Source organism: Rhipicephalus sanguineus, chromosome 7 (genome assembly GCF_013339695.2).
Source record: "Rhipicephalus sanguineus isolate Rsan-2018 chromosome 7, BIME_Rsan_1.4, whole genome shotgun sequence".
In the NCBI taxonomy this organism is placed as follows: domain Eukaryota; kingdom Metazoa; phylum Arthropoda; class Arachnida; order Ixodida; family Ixodidae; genus Rhipicephalus; species Rhipicephalus sanguineus.
Window position 1 is genome coordinate 45,199,934 of NC_051182.1, and position 18,447 is coordinate 45,218,380.

The 18,447-nt window shown below is 46.2% G+C and overlaps 1 protein-coding gene across 1 annotated transcript in view; it reads left to right on the forward strand.

Moving 5' to 3' along the window:
- Nucleotides 1–17,503, forward strand: part of LOC119399427 (rho GTPase-activating protein 44) — a 161,718-nt gene extending 144,215 nt beyond the window's left edge. Inside the window, exons 12-16 of the mRNA XM_037666231.1 lie at nucleotides 1,031–1,111; nucleotides 2,075–2,206; nucleotides 3,077–3,156; nucleotides 5,044–5,149; nucleotides 13,009–17,503. Of these exons, the coding sequence (XP_037522159.1) occupies nucleotides 1,031–1,111; nucleotides 2,075–2,206; nucleotides 3,077–3,156; nucleotides 5,044–5,149; nucleotides 13,009–13,957 (1,348 nt within the window). The 3' untranslated portion in view covers nucleotides 13,958–17,503. The remainder of the gene's footprint in view (nucleotides 1–1,030; nucleotides 1,112–2,074; nucleotides 2,207–3,076; nucleotides 3,157–5,043; nucleotides 5,150–13,008) is intronic.
- The last annotated feature ends 944 nt before the right edge of the window (nucleotides 17,504–18,447 follow it).

Sequence of the window (18,447 nt, forward strand, 5' to 3'; positions counted from 1 at the left end):
GTTTTGAGATATAATGGCGTGATGTAATGTTGTTTCGATCGCCAACGGCAATCACACCAAAATAATATGAACAGGTACCTACAATAAAACAGATTTTATTACTTTTTTTTTGAGGACCTACGTGGGGGTGGGTTCATTATGCGAGTGGGTTCATTACGCGAGTAAATACAGTATTATTTCGAATAAGCGCTCGAATATTTGCCCATCGCTACTAAATACTTCAACATACTATTGCTGATTTCATATAAGAGACATAGGCTCTAGGTGATAGGTTTCACAGCATGGTGGTCTTTTCTCCGTATTACATTTCACCGAGTTACACAGCTGTGGTGCAGTGAAGCTGACTAAAGCAGATTCATCATTATGCAGGTCCGAATTCATATTCCTTGATTACATGTGACGCCTGTCACATTCAGTGCCTTGTTTGACTGCACCTGCCTAAACATTGGTGTATCGTCAGTGGTAATATATTTAATGGTGTGAGAAGTGATCGTTGCACTGTTAGGAGGTGCACACCTGAAGAGTGAACGTTGCCAATCTACACACTGTAGAGTGGTATACTTGCGCATAGGATTTCCATAGAATTTTGTGACTTCTATATATGGACAAAAATTCAGTATACTCCGATTCGATGTATGCGGGATCAACTTATCTGTTTACATGTTAGCATGCACAGAAGTAGGCAATGAATGAGAGGCATTGAGATCCTGTCACTATTTAGTTATCCAGGATAGATTTACAGATTTCCTTTTATTAAGTTACTGAGGCATGCGATTAGATGAGGCAAATATTCCTCCAATATCTTGCCATGCTGACTTGGCTGCTACACGTTTATTTCTCACTGGATCCCATGCTCCAAACACTGTTGTAACTAAGGGCACATTGAAGTCGTGCACGCGAAATCTTTTCACATTACTGTGCGTATACGTAAATGCACTGCTTTTGATGGTTCCCAACAAGTGGCCTAGGACTGCACCCAAATCACAGAACATCTTGTGCATACCGAGTGAAGGCTCCTGTGTCTTTGCAGTGTTTCCGATGCCAGTGCTAGGCTGCAGGCTTTGTGGCAGGTGGTCAACAATCTACCCCAGGCTAACCAGGACAATTTGAGGTATGTCACGCTATCTTATTGTTCTTTTGTTTATCATTCTCTGTTCTTTCATTTTTACTTTTTCATATGGGCATTACAGAGGCAATATTTGAATGTCTTAAATAGTAATTTGGATGCCTCGCCGTTCAGTTTAAAGTCAATTCATTTCTCAGAGTGCTGGTTATACTCAAAGTTTCAAACGCATTTCAAGTACTTCACTATTAGTGCTTAAAAGCTAAATGAAAATCAGTGAGGATTTCTAGAAGCCTAATGAGAGGCCCTGTAGGCACTCTTTTGAACACAGCTGTAAGCTCTGTGCATTGCATAAATGAATACTTTAATTGGGTAAAGTGTTGGCCACAGCATTGCATAAGTCAGCAGCTTAAGCCAATCCTTGCTTATGAGTACTTCTCTATGCAATGTACTATCTCGTCATGATCGGTAATTACTCAGGCTCTGACAGTGTGTACCAGTGTTCATAGTCACTTTAGTTCACACTTTCAGGCACCCACTCTTCGCTCATGTAGTCACTACCACTCACCAAAACTCACTTGCATATAAATATTCATCGGCCGTCACTGAACTCGCTCAGTGCACCGACTTTTTTTTTTTTTTCATAGTCGTGTTGACAGACACACGCTCCTATTCGCAATCATGTTCACTCAAGCTCATCGCTTGCATCTTGTCAAATGAGTCTGAAGCTCCTATGAGTCTGCATTTTTGTGAGTGAGCATATCGGCCTAGTTAGCATTGTCTAACAAGGAACCAGGCAGGTCTGTGAACTGGTTGGATTACAGAAAAAATAAAAGGCCTTGCCTTTGATCGCTTGCAGCCTTCACCACTTATTCCACGCTCCTATCTTGCACCCTGTAAAATAAGCGCATGAACCTGTTACGGGTCGGAACGCCAGGGAATGAGTGTGCCAGTGTGTGCATCGTTGCCTAGCAACTGTTGGGAAAAACAACCTTTTTTCTTTTTTTCCAGGTACGTGGTGAAGTTCCTGGCTCGGCTGGTGGGCCACCGAGAGCAGAACAAGATGAGCTCGCAGAACATAGCCATCGTCATAGCCCCCAACCTGGTCTGGCCCAAGGAAGAGAACCAGTCACAGCACATGGGGTATACTCCTCTCTCTGTCTTACTGTTCTCTCTCTCTCTCTTTTGCCCACCTTATTCCCTCTCTGTACCTCTTTTGTGCCTGCAACGTATTCCACTCTTTTGGTTGCTCTATGAGCGTCTTAAGCTTATCGTTTTGCGTTGCAAGATATTAACAGTTAAGGTAACTAACGGAACACCCCTGTAAGGCAGTGTACGAATCCTGAAGCAGTGCTACAGTTGAGTAAGGACTCTAGATCTTCAACTTGGCCACTTAAAGAATTCAGCTAGCTGGTGATCCAGGACTTAACCCTTTACCTCCCACTGATAGGCTCAGCGTGTTTATGGGAGACAGGGGCGGATACAGGAATTTTTCGAAGGTGGGGGTCCAGCTTACAGGAAGTCTGGTTCCTAAAGCTGAGTATAGGGCATCAACACTCATGCTCATCTTATACATTCAGAAATTAAGGAGGGTTGGTCAGGGACATTCTGACCGGACATTCTGAAAGGACGTTAAACCCCTAGCAATTATATTATACCATGAAAATGGCTTCGTTATATGCAAGAATTCATTATATAAACATGTATTCGTGACACTATTGCTGCCCAGACTATTCTTAATTTGCGTTGTTATAACCAGTACACTCAAACTCGATATAACAAACACGGATATAACGAAATATCGGCTATAACGAAGCAAATGAGGAATAGTCTTGCAATAGATAGTGTTAGGAATATACGTTTATAACGAATTTTCGGACATAACAAAGTTGTTTTTGTGTAATATGTAACTTCGTTATAGTGAGGTTTGAGTGTAATTCATAGTGTCAGGGTTGGCTTTATAACTGGCTTGTCCTCCCTGCTAAACTGAACGTGTTTCTTCTTTACCAACAGTGTCAACATGGGCATAGCCAACATGCACAGTTCCATCGTGGACACCCTGGTCAACTATGCAGACTGGTTTTTCCCAGGAGGTGGGTACTTTGCATCGTTATCCATTGTTCAAGTCTGTCGTGGTTATGAGCCTGGTCTATTCAATCTACGGGGCACTCTAAATGGAACCTCCAGGACCAGAGAAATGTTTTCCTGTTTATCAGGACTTTCATTCACTGAGAGGCAAAGCTGTTTGTACAAAGTTGCCATTTGAAACATTGCTTTTCCCATAACAAGGCCATATGAAAGGCAGCCTTTCCCATATATCATATATGGGTCGTTTCTGAAGGTGATTTGACGTCAGGGTTCGAGAAACATATCAATACCGATTTCCAGAGTGACTGAAATTCAGACGCTGATTCGGAAATATAGTTTTTGTACCAGGGTGACGTTTCAACACACGGTGATTCCATGGGGTGCCTCACCAAAAAATGCTCGAGACAAACCATGTCTGTGTAGCTCACGAACATACTTAAGAAAATAGAAAGCTATGGGACGAAAATGACCATGTGCGGGCCAGGCCATTAGTGATAGCTGGCAGGAAACATTTTTAGCATCATTCCAAATTTGACATAGCTGGCAAAGAAGAGGGCCTCACGAAGACAGCACCAAAGTAAAAAAAAGAATGATGCAAGCTACATTGCTGTCCAGACAACATGGTCGCTGAGCAGGTGTCTTGGAAACACAACAGGAAGGTTGTCTGTGCGCAGAACGATGTCATCACGCTTTCTTATTTAAGTGCTTAAAATAGGTTACACTAGACTTTCAATAAATGGAACCTGAAGGGACCAAGAAAGTATGTTGTGTTTAACAGGAGTTTCGTTTATTAAGAGATGAACAGCGTTGCGGTATTCAGGTACAAAACCAATCATATTAAAGGCAGTTGTTGCATTTAGGCAGCACTTACATTTAAAGGACCCCTGACATCGAAATTTAAACCTCAAGATGTTTTTGTTGTTTGTCCTGTATGCGGGGCACTTCTGACCGGGTATTAGTGTCGGACGTTAGCTTTAAGGTATTTTAATTTGGTTTTAAAGTAAGTGTGAGTGCTCATCTAAGTTGGCAGCACATTGGGCATCGCCGCTGCTATGACGTGGACCGCGGCCCCTTGTGACGTTCCTCTAGTAAAGCGAGTATTGTCAACGTCGGAGAAGATTTGCGGGGCTGGCAAGGACTATTGTTCGTCGCCCCTCTCGCTGTGTTCTCAGGCTGCTGTCAACGTAGCTCTGGCTGCTTCTGCCAAGACTGTTTTTTTCTGTTTCCTGGGAAGGGGGCACGCGCTTAACCTACTGAAGCGCCTGCATCGTTTCATCCTTTACTGTGCGCGGGGCCCCGATTTGAAAAATGCGCTTTCAACGACACCAAAGCTTGAGTGCACGTGATCTTGGGCACTCCCCCACTGTGGGGCGCTAGTTTCTTATGGTATTTAGGTGGGCGTTTTGAACTGGCGCAAAATTGTTCTCAATTACCGATGCTAGCATTAATTATACGATGCGTTAGAGTACTTGCGATTCAATTTCGGGATTACCAGACAGAAAGCTACAAATTACAGTAAAAAAGTCGCAAACAAAACTTTTGCTGTCATGGTCCTTTAACAGGTTTCCATTTATACTAAGAGTTACATTGAACTTTTCGTACGTCCGAACACGAGAAAAGCTTTAAAAGCAACCATTTTAGGTGACTTTCTTAGCTTTCTCTCATCAGCGCGAGTTGACGTTGGGTGACAGACATGTTCAACACACGTTGCATTACTCGGGTGATTTGGGCTCGAAGCTGCCTTCTTAGCTGTCCACTATGCTGGCCAGAATTGGAACACACCCTTGGTCTAGTAAGAATTATTTTAGCAGGCAATCTAGATAGATTTGCTGTTGCCGTGGTCTCCCCGCGAGTGTGTAAATGTGCGTCTTCGTCTTTCGTCTCGTGTGCAGAAGAAGACTTCTCTCCCTCCGCGACGAGGACGACCGCACCGGCCGAGGGCCACCACTTGGGCCACCAGGCCACCACCAACGGTGATGTCGATGGTCACTTGGCAGGGTAGGGTGAGAGGGTCTTCGTTGCTCTCGTTGAAGCTTGCTTCTGCTTCTCACCAACAACCTCCTTTAACTCTGCACTCCTGGCCTGTGGCTGATTTTGCTGCTAAGTGTTGTCTTGCCGTGGCGCCTGCAAAGCCGCAATGCGCTCGCTTTTGCCTCTGCCTTGTTAAAGAGATGCAAAACGAGAAAAAAAGAAGAGAACACTACGGTGCCACTTTATTATAATAAACCTGTGTACCATAAAACATTCCTGACAAGGGATGCTGCGCTTTAATACGTTCAGCATTCTTGATCGATTTTGATGAAACTTGCCGAGTTTATGTGTATTTGTGTGCCGGTTTCAAATACAGTTGAACCTGTATGTAACGAAATTGATGAATGTCGGCAATATTTCGTTATATACAGGTTTTCGTTAAGTGCAGTTTCAAGTGAAAATTTGCTAGTATCGTGCAAAACAAAACCAAAACAAGACGGACATCACTTCAGAAGACCTCACCTCACATTTATTCGGAAGAAAAAAGCTGCGTGATTTTAGCTTGTGTTTTGTTCATATACAGTCAACTGCCGATTTTTCGGATGCCCGATTTTCTGGACATGCTCGAAAATTCGGACACTTTCGCGACGCCATCACCAGCCCAATAGACGTCAATGTATAAGAACATCCAGAATTTCGGACGCTGAAACTCTTCAGCGTCGGATTTTTCGGACTTTCTGTCCAAATTGCGAGTCTGTGAGGCATTAATTGAAGCCCCCACCTCTGCCGCGTCTATCATCTCGTAGGTTCGAACCAGCACTTTCGCGAGTCGATCTGTTTGCGACAGTAGCAGAGCCCGAAAGTAGGCTTTGCTGCAGTGCCAAAGTGTTATGGGGTGAAGCAAACCAGAAATTCAAAGGAGCCGCTATCACGGCGCCGTGCGGCAATGTCTTTATGGATAAGCAGCGGAAATGCACGGAGGCGTGATGGCAGCAGGCGGCAAACTCGCCAGTACGGCTTAATCGCCGACAACCCTTACGATAAGCATCTTCAGTTAACTGCTCGGTAGTGCATGTGGCCTAGCGTGGTTGCATGCGTACTGCACGCATTTAATAGGCGAGAATTCAAAGGCGCCGCGCTGCCATTCTTGCTGCATCTTTGTGCGACCGCTAAGTGCGCCGCACAGACGCCGTGCGCCGCCTTCACGAACGAAACCTGCTTGCCATTGCCGCGCCCTTGTGCAGTCAGGAACGAAGTAGACATCACGAACCCTTTCGTAACAAACGCGTGCGTACGGTACATCAACAGTACAGTGACTGTGTCAGCTTAGTTGGCGATGTTACTACACACAACTATAAACGGTCGGCTTCACACTGCATCAAATTCTGCGCATCAGCGGAGATTCAACGATGTGTGTGCGCATCGTTTACGTGCACACACGCATCGGGTAAAGCCGAACGAGTCGCCCGCTTTTCCACCACAGTCTTTGTGTTCCATGTCGTTTCCGAACTCTCCATGTGAGAGAGTTGTAATCTATTCCGCACTTTGCCGGTATCAGCGGCGGTCATCACGAGACACAAATTTGCAAGTGGCGGTTGGCATGTAGTTAAGCGGTGTTTGCGGCAGGTACCGAAGTATTTGCAAGAGCCTGGGCGGGCACTAGAATGCCTGATAAGTTTGCTGGGAGGCATTAAAACTATTTCGGACATGGCTGTGGCGATTTGGCTGCTTGAGTGGAATAAAGAAACATGAATTTGTTTTTTCAGACTGTCTGATTTTTTGGACGATTACGCGGTCCCTAGGGAATCCAAAAAATCGGACGTTGACTGTATGATGACATCAAGCAGTGCTCCAAGGAAGTTAATTCGTGAAATGCAGCTTCATCATCCTGTGTGCCAGTGGCACAACGCAAGACGTGCAACGCGACCATCACTTCCCTTGCGGTAGAAGCAGCTAACAGTGGATCTTTCTCTGATGCACCTTCGTCATGACCGCGATCTTGCACCATTTCAACGAGCGCTGCATCTGACACTTGTTCAGTACATACGGCACCATTGTCAGCAAACAAAAATACGCCAAGCTTGACGTCGTTGGGCTCTCCCCCGTTCGCACGTAGCGCATCCAACGATTCAGTTACATCCGCTGGATTCGCAGGCTTTTCTTCGTCGTCGCAGATTCCAGCTTTAATGACCTTTCTTTGGGCCTTGGCGAAGCAACTTGAAACCGTCTGAGCTGCAACTTCTTGCCACGAGGCGGCAATCATCTCAATAGCTTGATAGATGTTGATCTTCGTTTGTTGTTCAAAACGGATGTCCAGGAGATTCTTTTCTATCACACGATGGCGGTAACAGCACTTGAAGCTGTTGATTATTCCCTTGACCAGTGGCTGTATCAGGAATGTGCACTTGGGAGGAAAATATATCAACTCTTAAGGTACATTCACACCGAAGGCGGGGCGGCAAAGCGGCGAAGCGGGCTTTTCAAGGCGGCGAGGCGGCGAGCGCGCGTACCTGTTCAGACCGCATGGCTCTCTTGGCTGCCCGCGCGGCCGAGGAGGCGGGGCCTCTCGCGCTTTAGCGCACGTGTCGCTATCACGTGGTACGGCTTCTCCCAAAGAGACACCCGCACCACCGCCGCGCCATCGGCGCAGCGCGTTCTGATTGGCTGCGGCAAAGCGGCGAGTAGCGGCGAGCGGAAAAAAATTGGTCCGAGAGCGATCGGACCTGCCGCCTCGTTTTCCGCCCCGCTTTCGCCGCCTGGAGAGGAGGTTTTGCCGCTTTCCGCCTCACCGCTTTGCCGCTTTGGCCGCCCCGCCTTCGGTGTGAATGAGCCTTTATGTTTGAGAGCTGAAGGCCGTCAGTCTGGTGCACAGAGCAATTGTCCAGGAGCAAACAGATGTGGCGGCCTTGTCGCTTGATGCCTTTGTTGAAGTCTTTCAACCAATCGGAAAAGATTGCCCGCGACATTCACGCCTTTGAATTGGCCACATACTTTACCGGAATTTGCTTCGTTCCCTTGAAGCATCTGGGCTGGACGCTTTTCCCCGATACCACGGGGACCCTTTTGTCACGGCCATCGCTGTTGCCGCAAAGCAAAACCGTCACGCGGAGTTTGCTTTGCTTGCCTCCGTGGCAGTCGTCTCATTTAAGCGCCAGTGTGCGATTAGGCAGCATCTGATAAAACAGAGCCTTTTCATCAGCGTTATAAACGTCAGCTGCCTCGTAGCGGCTCAAAACGCCAGGCAGCTCCTCGGCCACCCACAATGCACAAGCATCGCTGTTGGCAGAGGCTGGCTCACCGCTAATGATCTTCCCGACGACTCCGTTTGGGCTCTTAAATCCTTGCAGCCAGCCGTTGCTTGCTTTGAAGTCGTCGTGGCCCAGGATGCAAGCAAGTCAATTGTGCATAAGTAAAAGGCACTTGGAAGATTGGTGGCGCAAATGCAGGGAGAAAGGACGAAAATATCATGAAAATTAAGATCATTCTGCGGTTAGGCACAGAAAGTTGGGCTACAAGTTTGAGCTTTACTTCTATAGGAAGGAAATTTTAATTCAGGCAAACGAAGCATGAGGCCGAATTTAAATAATAATAATAATAATAATAATAATAATAATAATAATAATAATAATAATAATAATAATAATAATAATAGTAAATTCTTGAATTTGGTGGCACACATTGCCGCCCTGTTATAAAGGAGACGCTGATAGCATCCATCCATCTGTGTGCAGTAAAATGCTTTGCTAGGTTAATTGGTTCACGATTAATTACAAGACTTGTGGCTCAGCACAAGGACACTGTCTCGCAGTGTGCTCACCCTTGTTGCCCTTGTCGGTAATCTTTCATTGCCCCTTCAATGCACTGGCTATTCGACATTCGCTGCAGCTTGTCGGGCAAACCCACGGTGCCTGCAACGATATTGCCGACTTGTGCAATGTGCTTCAACAGTGCAAGTGTCACAGTTACGCTGCATCAGCCGTTAAGCTTGCCCAATGCTGCTTCACCAGTTTTAAGCACCGAAAGGTAACTTGGGGCCAACTCGACACAGATTGATTAACAGCTGCTCCAGAGCTCTTGGAAGGCTGAGAAACCACTGTGGCAATAAAAGACAAACGAGGGGGGAGGTGGTCAACCTAAATGGCGCCGAGTTTCTTCATCGCTGCCATTTTTCTTACAGGTTTTAACTTTGACAAAACGAGTGCAGATGCAACGAGTTATCGGATTGAAGGTTTTGTTGGCCATGCTTTAAATCGAGACAGTGTTTTATTAGGTCTGTGCAAATATTTGACCGCTTCAAATGAGTGTTTACAGCATTCAAATTTGCGCCGCACTAATTTAAAATTTCTGAAATTTCAATGTGCTCGAAACAAGCGAATAGACGTACATGTAACACACTTTAAAACCTGGTTTCACTGCACTGTGAAGCCGCTATGCTATGAAGCCCTCTAGTCGGTCCAATCAGGGGAACTCTACACGGTCACAAAGCCACAATACATAGTTAGCCCTTTTGAGGGTCGAGTTTTTTCGCGAAATCGTCCAAAAAATGTGTAATTTTTTTATTGCTGAAATAAATTCTTCAGGCGATTCTATTTAAGAAAAAAATTGTCTAAAATTTTTTTTCGTGACCGTAAAATGACAAAAAAATCAGTTTTGTTGTTACATACATATGGCTTATTCGTAGTAAAATCAAGCAGAATCCTAAAAAAGAAAGCTTCACAGTTTTATTATGAATAAAAATTATGCATTGTATTAAACATAGCTCACAAACATACAAAAATAAGCGCACCAGAGTACGTTTCCGGTTAAAAACGCTCGTGCTCTAACACTAAAAACTTTTCAGTGTGTGATAATCTTTGAAACATGGCTCCTCGCGCACGCGTTTCAGATGTCGCTGCTTTATCGTCATCGGAGTCTAAACTCGTCAAAAACTCCTCGTCTGACGAACTGAAATCCAATGAATCAGATGCTGATTTGGCACTTCGGGAATAGTCCGCATCGAAAGAATCGCTGCTCGACTCACCGGCAGCAGTGCAACCGGCGCGCGCTTCCATAACGTAAGCGAAGTGCGTCAGTGAGCGCACGGAAGAAAACTATGGTTCTGCGCCCGTCCGGAAAGCAAAACGAGTGAAAAAGCTACAGTAATACTTCGTCTTATCGCCAACAAGACGTAGTTAGTTTTTCCGAGAGCCCAAAACGGGAAACGCAATCACGGCGGCGTCGTTTGTGTAATTTAGCGCCGCACCGAAACAGATGTAATCGCGCGCCGGGGTGCAATAAATGAGAGAGTAACAAGCGGTCACCCTTTGAGAGATTAGAAACCAAACAGCCATCAGCTTTGCGGGCGCAAGAAGCGAAAACCACCCGAAGGACGAAACCGAAACGAGCCGGACCGCGTGCGCGCGTTCTGATGCGAGACTATACAAGCCGCCGCGCCTCTTTGGAAAGAAAAAAAAAAGACGGAGAGACATTGGCGTATTAAAAAAATTACACGTATTCCCGATGCGTGGCAGCACATTCCAAGCAAGAGAAACGAGAGAAGGCGCGCGTTTGAAACCGAACCGCGCCGCGGGCGCTCTCGGTTGCGCAAGCGATAGCCGGCGCGCGGCGCGCCATTTTGCGAAGCATAAAAAAAGCAACAACGGAGAGACATCGGCGCATGAAAAAAATTCCACGTATTCCCGAAGCGTGGCAGCACATGCCAATCAAGAGAAATCATCAAAAAACGCGCGCACTTTAAACCAGCTGCACTGCGAACGCGCTCGGATGGGCAAGCGGTAGGCGGCGCGCCGTTTTGGGAAGCGAAAAAAAAAAATCTAACGGAGAGACATCGGCGCATGAAAAAAATTCCACGTATTCCCGAAGTGTGGAAGCACAGGCCAAACAAACGAAATGATCGAAAAAGGCGCGCGTTTTAAAAATAAACGCTATGCCGTACATGTACGACGAAAACCCTTTGGTACCAGGAAGCTTCTGCCGTACATGTACGGCGAAAACCCTGAAGGGGTTAAGTGTGCGTATTATCTGCACCCCAATCAATATTTTTTAATGCTTAAATCATGTTTTAAGGGCTTATGTGGGCTAGGTACGGCAAGTTTTAAAATGTGGCATACATTACAACTTTTTAACTTTCACCCTACTACTGTTCAAATTCTGCTACTATTTGGATTTGCTTCGAAGTCAAATCATACTAATATCGTTCACTTTGACTTCAGACGAAAAAGTGATATTCACACAAGTCTAAGCTGTGTAGTGCTTTGTACCATGAATTATGTTGCAGGTTTCAGTTGGAATGGCAGTCCTAAATTGACACGGAAATTTCATAACTCTACACCACATTATTTAGCAGACAAGCCTTAGCAGCAAAGGTAGATAATGATCATGTACTACTTATTTCAGAAAGAACTGTCAGTTTCTTATATAATGCCTTGTGCAGCAACGGTTAAAAAACAAAAAGGAAGCAGCCGTTCACAAAAGCTCATGCAAAGTGAGACCAGCAACAGTGCATAATCAGAATCAGTTTATTCCTGTTAATAAAGGTGATAATTACTTTATAGGTATATGCATAAGGACATGGGATATGCCCACATATTGATGTGAAGTAGTGCCGCGAAGCCGCTTTGCACACTGAAATTTGCGTATAACCCACACCCAAACAATAGCTTTGAATTCCTTGTGTATTTCGTGTGGGTCACGCGACCAAATATGGTCTTGTCTTTCAGGGCCATGCTGTGCTTTTTGCTTGTTTCCACATTTCGCTCTCTTCTGCTCCTCTCTGCCAAGCTGCCTTTGCGCTGTTTCATTTTGAACCGGCTAGCTGCCACTAATTCATCATTGGATAACCTGCAGCTGCTGAGCAACAAGGAGCTTGGTCACAAAGCACTACTGCTGCTTCTGCTGGTGTGGCCATCTGTTTTTCAGTGTGCATTGATAGGCCTACTACTATTACAACACAATATTTTAGTTCACATACAATTCTCACTTTATGAGACGCCCGCTTACGAGTTCAATGGGGCTTGAAAGTGCTATTCTTTGCAACAGCAGTAAAAGAGTAGGAGAGATTTGTACCGCAGAGTTGGCGCATTTGCAATGGCAGCACATCTGGCGTTTCAGGTGTAAAAGTTGCTGAATAGTAAAACATTTCTAGTGACGAATAGAGTGATGCCACGTGCGACTGAGTATTTGAATTGCTCGTAGTCCTTGGGTGCACGTAGCCTTTGTGCCATTAAACGCCATGTACTATCATTGCTCGCAAATGATAGCATGGCAAAAATTTGAAGTTGGTACAAGCTCTGCACCTGTTCTACCAAGCATTTGTTATTGGTTCAACCTACACAGCTGCTTGGCCAAATTTCCTCTGGTGCCATGTCATCATGAACAGATAAATTAGCTGATTTTTTTTTTATTCTAACATACTGCAGGCTCAAATGGCCCTTGCAGGAGTGGTTACAGAGGTTAAAAAAAAAAGACAATGAGGAACAAAAATGAATGGTTTGCACTTTAGTAACAAAGGATTCTACAGTATTACAATTCACAACAATATTAGGTAAGTCATTCCAGTGCTCTCTTAATGCAAGAGTGATTAGTCCAACAAATATTTCTTCTGCTGCCTCACTTCTTGTCCTTTTTTTTAATGTGAATTTTGACAGACAGGGAGCATGCCTAATAAGGTTAGTGTGTGTGAGAGTGAAATTATCAGATTATTTGAACTTCACAATGTTCAGTGGGAAGACTCGATACTTAGCCTGCTGGTTTAGTGCACACAATGTGTACGCGATTGAAAGCTTCCTTATTAAAAGGACCTGATATTGCTGTAATGATGATGTTTTCTGTTCTTTATTTTTTCCCTTGGAGGTGACTCATTCGCACCGCTTGCATGTTCTCTGCAGCCCTGGGTCAGGCTTGACAGGTCAGAGCCCACGCATCCCTCATCGGCCGGGCAAGAAGGCTGCGCCCGCAGCTCCGATGGTGCCACAGCCGCGAGATCGCAGCTCCATCTTTATCGGATCCACACAGTCGTCTAATGCAGAAAGCCGCACCGGAGTGCCGTTGCCCACCGGCGGAGGAACCCTCGGCAGGCCGCGACCGTCGGCCAAGCCGCAGATCGCCGAGAAGCCAACGACACTGCAACGTCGCTCCCTTGAGGGCATCGTCGAGGGAGGAGCCACAGCCGCGGGAGGCAGTTACTCGACCCTGTCCTTGGAACGCCGACCCGGGAGGCACCAGGTGGCGGGAGTCGTCATGCGACCGCAGCCGTGCGAGCGGCCCTCCGTGCCCCCACCGGAGCGACCCAAGACTGGAAGCCTCGAGAGCGCGAACCGCAACCACGCCCCAGAGGCCTCCGTAACTTTGTCGCGAGATGCCGAGAGGAACGGGGACGTGGTCAACTCTGGGAATGGCCACAGTGGCAGGAGTAGCCAGCAACAGCAGCAGCAGTGCCATCACCCTGACGGTAGGCTCGACCACGGTGCAGACAAGGTTCTGGCGATGTCGGCAGACAGCGTGATATTTGCCACAAGGAGCAAAGAAAATGGAACTGCCGATGGCAACAGTAGCAGCAGCAGCAGCAGCAGCAGTGAAGGTGCAAGGAGGAGGGACGGCCCCGGAAGGCGTGGTTCTGGTGAGCGGCCCTTGTCCCTGGACCACCAGGAGATGCTGTCGTTTGCGGACGAGTCCGACTCTGAAGACGGCAGTTCCGTTCTCGTGTCTCCCAGTGGCAATGGTTCCAATGGACCAAACATCATGTGGAAGTCGTGCATTGCCAGCCTTCCCCGGAGACGACCACAGCACCGGACCTGTCCTCCCTTCGGCGTTCACCTTCAAAGACCAACGGTGTAGCACCGGAACGCCCCCAGCCACCGCAGACAACGTCCGCCTCCGGTGAGGTGCCGTCGTTGCCCCGTCAACCAGACGACGCTCGCTGGAACTTCTTGACGGCATCGGAGGAGCAGCCGGTTCCCGAGCGACCGCCGAGGTCGAGCCCTTCGGCGGACACATCTACGTCAACCTTTACGGGCATCTCGGAGACGAAGCCGTCGAGGCAGTCGCCTGTCATGGATGCAATCCACACGACGGGCCCTCCACCGGACCTCATTACGTCTTCCGAACGACCAAAATCCGATCCATCTTCCCCTACCAAGAGCAAGCTGGAAGGCGGCTCTCCCAGTCCTGTGCCGATCATGCCGGAAGCAACCCGTCTGTGACCTGTAACGCTCTGGCTTTGAAAGACATTGTTTGTTATTACCCCTTCTATTTTGTTCCCCCTCTGGAAGATAGATGCTTGCAGTGGGGGCATAATCCTGTCGTGCAGACACTGTTGAACCTGTCTCCCCTTCCTTTTTTTTTATCTACTGTACTTCCATCGAGAAGGACACTGGAGACTTTGACATTTATTTCAACTATTGTGTGTGCAGACAATGCAGTACGCACTTCTTCTGAGATGTCCCGCTGGTCTTGAGCTTGCCACAAGCACAGCTCACGGGACACCAGGAGTAATTTTCTATAGCTAATTTTGTTCCTTTCTCTACCGTGCGTTGTCAAGAAGCAATACCAAGGCTTCTGGATGTGCTTCTTGGAAATGCACTAAAGGTTTGTGTGCTTTTGTAAGGTGCAACTGATTGTGCTCTCGTGGGTGGGTTCAAGGCATAATAGCCTGCTCCTGCAGCCTGGCCCTGTTCAGAATGACTGCCACTTTTTCCTTTATATGCTTTTCTCCCAAGTGCAATCAATCAATCATGAATCAATCACGGGTGTGCAACTCAAGGACAGCAGCACTGTCATGGGATGGTGCGAGAACCAGGTCAGACCCAACAAAGGAAATGGCATAAGATGCAATTTGTCGGGCTCAAGTAGAACTTGGTGTCGAGCCATGGTTATTCTTAGCGTCAGTAAGCTTAGTGAGCCCCTCAGAACGTCATTTCCCATCCTTTTTTTCAGAGGCAGTTAAGTTTAAAGTTACCATTGTTTGACAATGTGGTGTTTGTTGAATGAATTCTTTTCGCAGTGGTCTGCTCTTAAGCAAGTGAATGAATTCGTGGAAATCCTTGTTCTGGAACCGCGCAAACACTGTAAAATTGTCTCGCTTCAAAGTTGTAGCAGTCAGTAAACTACATCTAGCCACATCTAGTTTGACTTTGTAACTACGTGTATAAACTTTTGGACAAAGCAATATTGCTAAGTCAGCGAGCTGCGCATATACCACTGCATAAGGGACGCTCAACGTAATCCTTGTAAATGGAGATGTCATTTCTTTCTTCTTGCAGGTGTATGCTGTGTTTAGTCGAATGTTACAGGAAACGTATCGGCATTGTACCAGGGGTTTTAATGTGCCCCAATAGCTTTTCCAAATAGATAGGTGATGAAGTCATAGACCTCATTGTCCTGTGGGTGTATGGTCATGAGAGAGTTAATATTCTAAACAGGCTATTTTAAACTGCAGCTGCGTGGAATCCTGCAGTGATCAAAACTTGGATCCACTGATTTGTTTTGGACATGCTGCAGATGCACCAAATCAGACGCAACTCCATCAATGTGAACTTGTATGTAATAAGAATGCTGCCGGTAGTTTCAAACTACTAGGGTGGATCTCTGTGCTGTTCATGTTGGATTGGGTGACCGCTGTAATATTTTTCAATCTATAACAGGTTCAAGTTAAAAACGATGTTAAAAACAGTTCCAAGCAAGTCATAGGAAGAACACTTCCGAGTTCATCTGACTCGGAAATGGCTTTGCTATATCCGAAAATTCATAAGCTTACATTGTTAGTATTATTGACGCCAAGACTATTCATCAATAACTTTGCTTTAACCGATAATTCGTTATATGCATAACATAAGCCTGAACAAGTATCTGAAGGTCTGTTCATGAATATTTCGCTTCTTCATAGTTTAGGAGTGGTCAGGTGTGCTTCCGCGTTGCATTATGTGTTGTTATGGGGGTGTTTACGCCATTACTGTGATCGTGTTAGAGTGCAGTTCGCGTTGGCAGCATTTGTTTCTACGCTTGCAACTGTTGCGTTTGATCCTCACGGTGCGAGTCTCACGTCCGCGAGTTGTGAGACTTGGAATTTTATCGAAGCGCGAAGTTGCTCTTTGTGTCGCTCGGCGGTTCCTTTCCTTTTTTTTTTAAATCTTCACAACGGTCACAGATTAGCCTAGGTAGTCCCCGACTCGAGTTTGTCACTTTCTTTGGGTCACCAGCTCTTTGATGTCCCGTGTATAGCCTGTCTATGTTGCGAGTTGATCGTGTTGTGCGTTCATCTGTGAGATAACTGTGTCGATACGTTAAATCCAAGAAAACTGTCATTTAGACTGGGTGCGCAATACACAGACCACATTATTTAAATTTTAGCTTGCCGCTACATATTTCGGTGCTAGGCTGGCACTCCAAGAACAAAGCCATGTTTGTGGTCTTCTCCAGGTCCTCCTTTGAGTGGCCAACACAGAGCTGTGTTTTCACACTGTAGCTTTTTTTTTTAAATTTTGAGCACGTCACTCTCGTGCTTCCTCAACCATGACGGTTAAGCCGTGTCATTTCAAGTTTTCTGTTGACAAGCTGGATGCTGCACATTTTCGTTGATTTCAGGCTGAACCTCTTGTGCACTTAGGTGTGATGACACTAGTCATCGAGAGGGACTGATGATGTTTTTTCGTAACAGGTTTTGTGTTTTGTTACTCTCGTCCAAAGCGTGCTTTTCCTTTTCCTTAATCAATCTAAGCAGAGTTAGTGGATAAAGATTTCCTACATTGTTTTCCTTAGGTGACCAAAATTGACAGAGCTTACTTTTAAAACCCAACCAATTAGATGACTTCCAGTGGGGTGATCTACAGACAGTATCTTGCGCTGCTGCATGAATGTGAAACAATCTGCAATGTTTACTTTTTTTTCGACGTTGTTGGCTTGTACCTTTGTTGATTATTTCGGGCCAACGTGTGCTTGTGTGACAATGCTCGGTTTTTTCCTTTTCCTGATGATCATTGTGTTGCTGAGTGCCCTTGTATTTTGTTCCTTCACTCTCAATTTTCTGTACATTGCAATGCTAGTCATCGAAACGTCTTGATGTAAATTGTTCTTCCTGGGGAGCGGAATACGCTCACCGCAGGCGGTCAGTTATGATAGTTAAACTGCCGAACAAAGTGTTTAACCCAACCTAACGAGCTGCTTTGTCTCTAGGCGAGAGCCTCGTGCAGTTTTATGTGGAACCACAAGTGTGAAGAAAATGGGAGAACGTCTGTGTGTGTGTATGCTTGGTTATCCTGTTTTTTTTTTTTTTTTGTTACAATGCTGCACCGATGTATGAGAGTGCGCCATTTTCTTTTTTTTATCATACACATTTGACGGAAGGTGACGCAGATGCTGTTGCTATTAAAATTGTTTGAAAGTTGAGCTTGTTGATTGTTGTTTGCCTAAAGGAACACTAAAAGTAAATATTAATTTGACATAGAGCGTTGAAATAGCGTTGCAGAAACCTCGTACTGCCCGTTTCGTGCCAAGGAACTGCTTGGTTTGAAAGACAATCGTGTTTTAGTCGTCTGAACACCGTTAGCGCACTTCAAACAGCCCACCTCGGAAAGGCCTTGTGACGTAGCGTTTGCCTTTCCCGCCTATTACTGCGGGAAAGAAAACAGCCCCCCCCCCCCCCCGGTCTGCACACGGGGGTCTGTTTCCGCCTATTGCCGCAACTTCTCGGGAGCGCATCGAGCCGACCCTCCGCCGGCCGTTGCGGAGGCTCCGCGCACAGGGAATGCTCGGCTTGACTCGCCGTGGCGTTTCCTGAAATTACTTCAAATGGTATGCATGGTACCAATGGGATGGGAACGTGGTAGCAAGTATATATAAGAGAACTCTGGTCGTTTCCGCTTTTCTGAAGGGGAGGCGCAAGCCGCTGATCCGCCCGCTTCTGTTTCTCGGGAGAACATCGACGCGGTTGTTAAAGCAAGTCAACCTTGCCTTAGTAGCAAAGCCTTTTTAAGTTTTCTGTAACTTCGAGAAAGGTGTAAGAGGATGAATATGGCATTTTGCGCGCATATGCGATCGTGCGCCGCGCTGGGAATGCTCGGCCGCATGATCCGTCACCGACCGGCAGAATAAATGACCCAAAATTTATTCTTTGGGAGAAAAACGGTTTACGAAGCGCTTATTTCAAATGCACATGCCGGCTGTCGCTGTACTTGAAAATCATAAAATTTGCACCTTGTTTGTCAAAGGCATGATAATGCGTGCTGTAATATTGAAATCAATACTTCAAAAACTTGCGAAGTAACTTAGTAATGGGACTTGCGAAGTCTTCCGCAAGTAGCCGTGAGTCGCAATCACAGTAGCAGGAATAA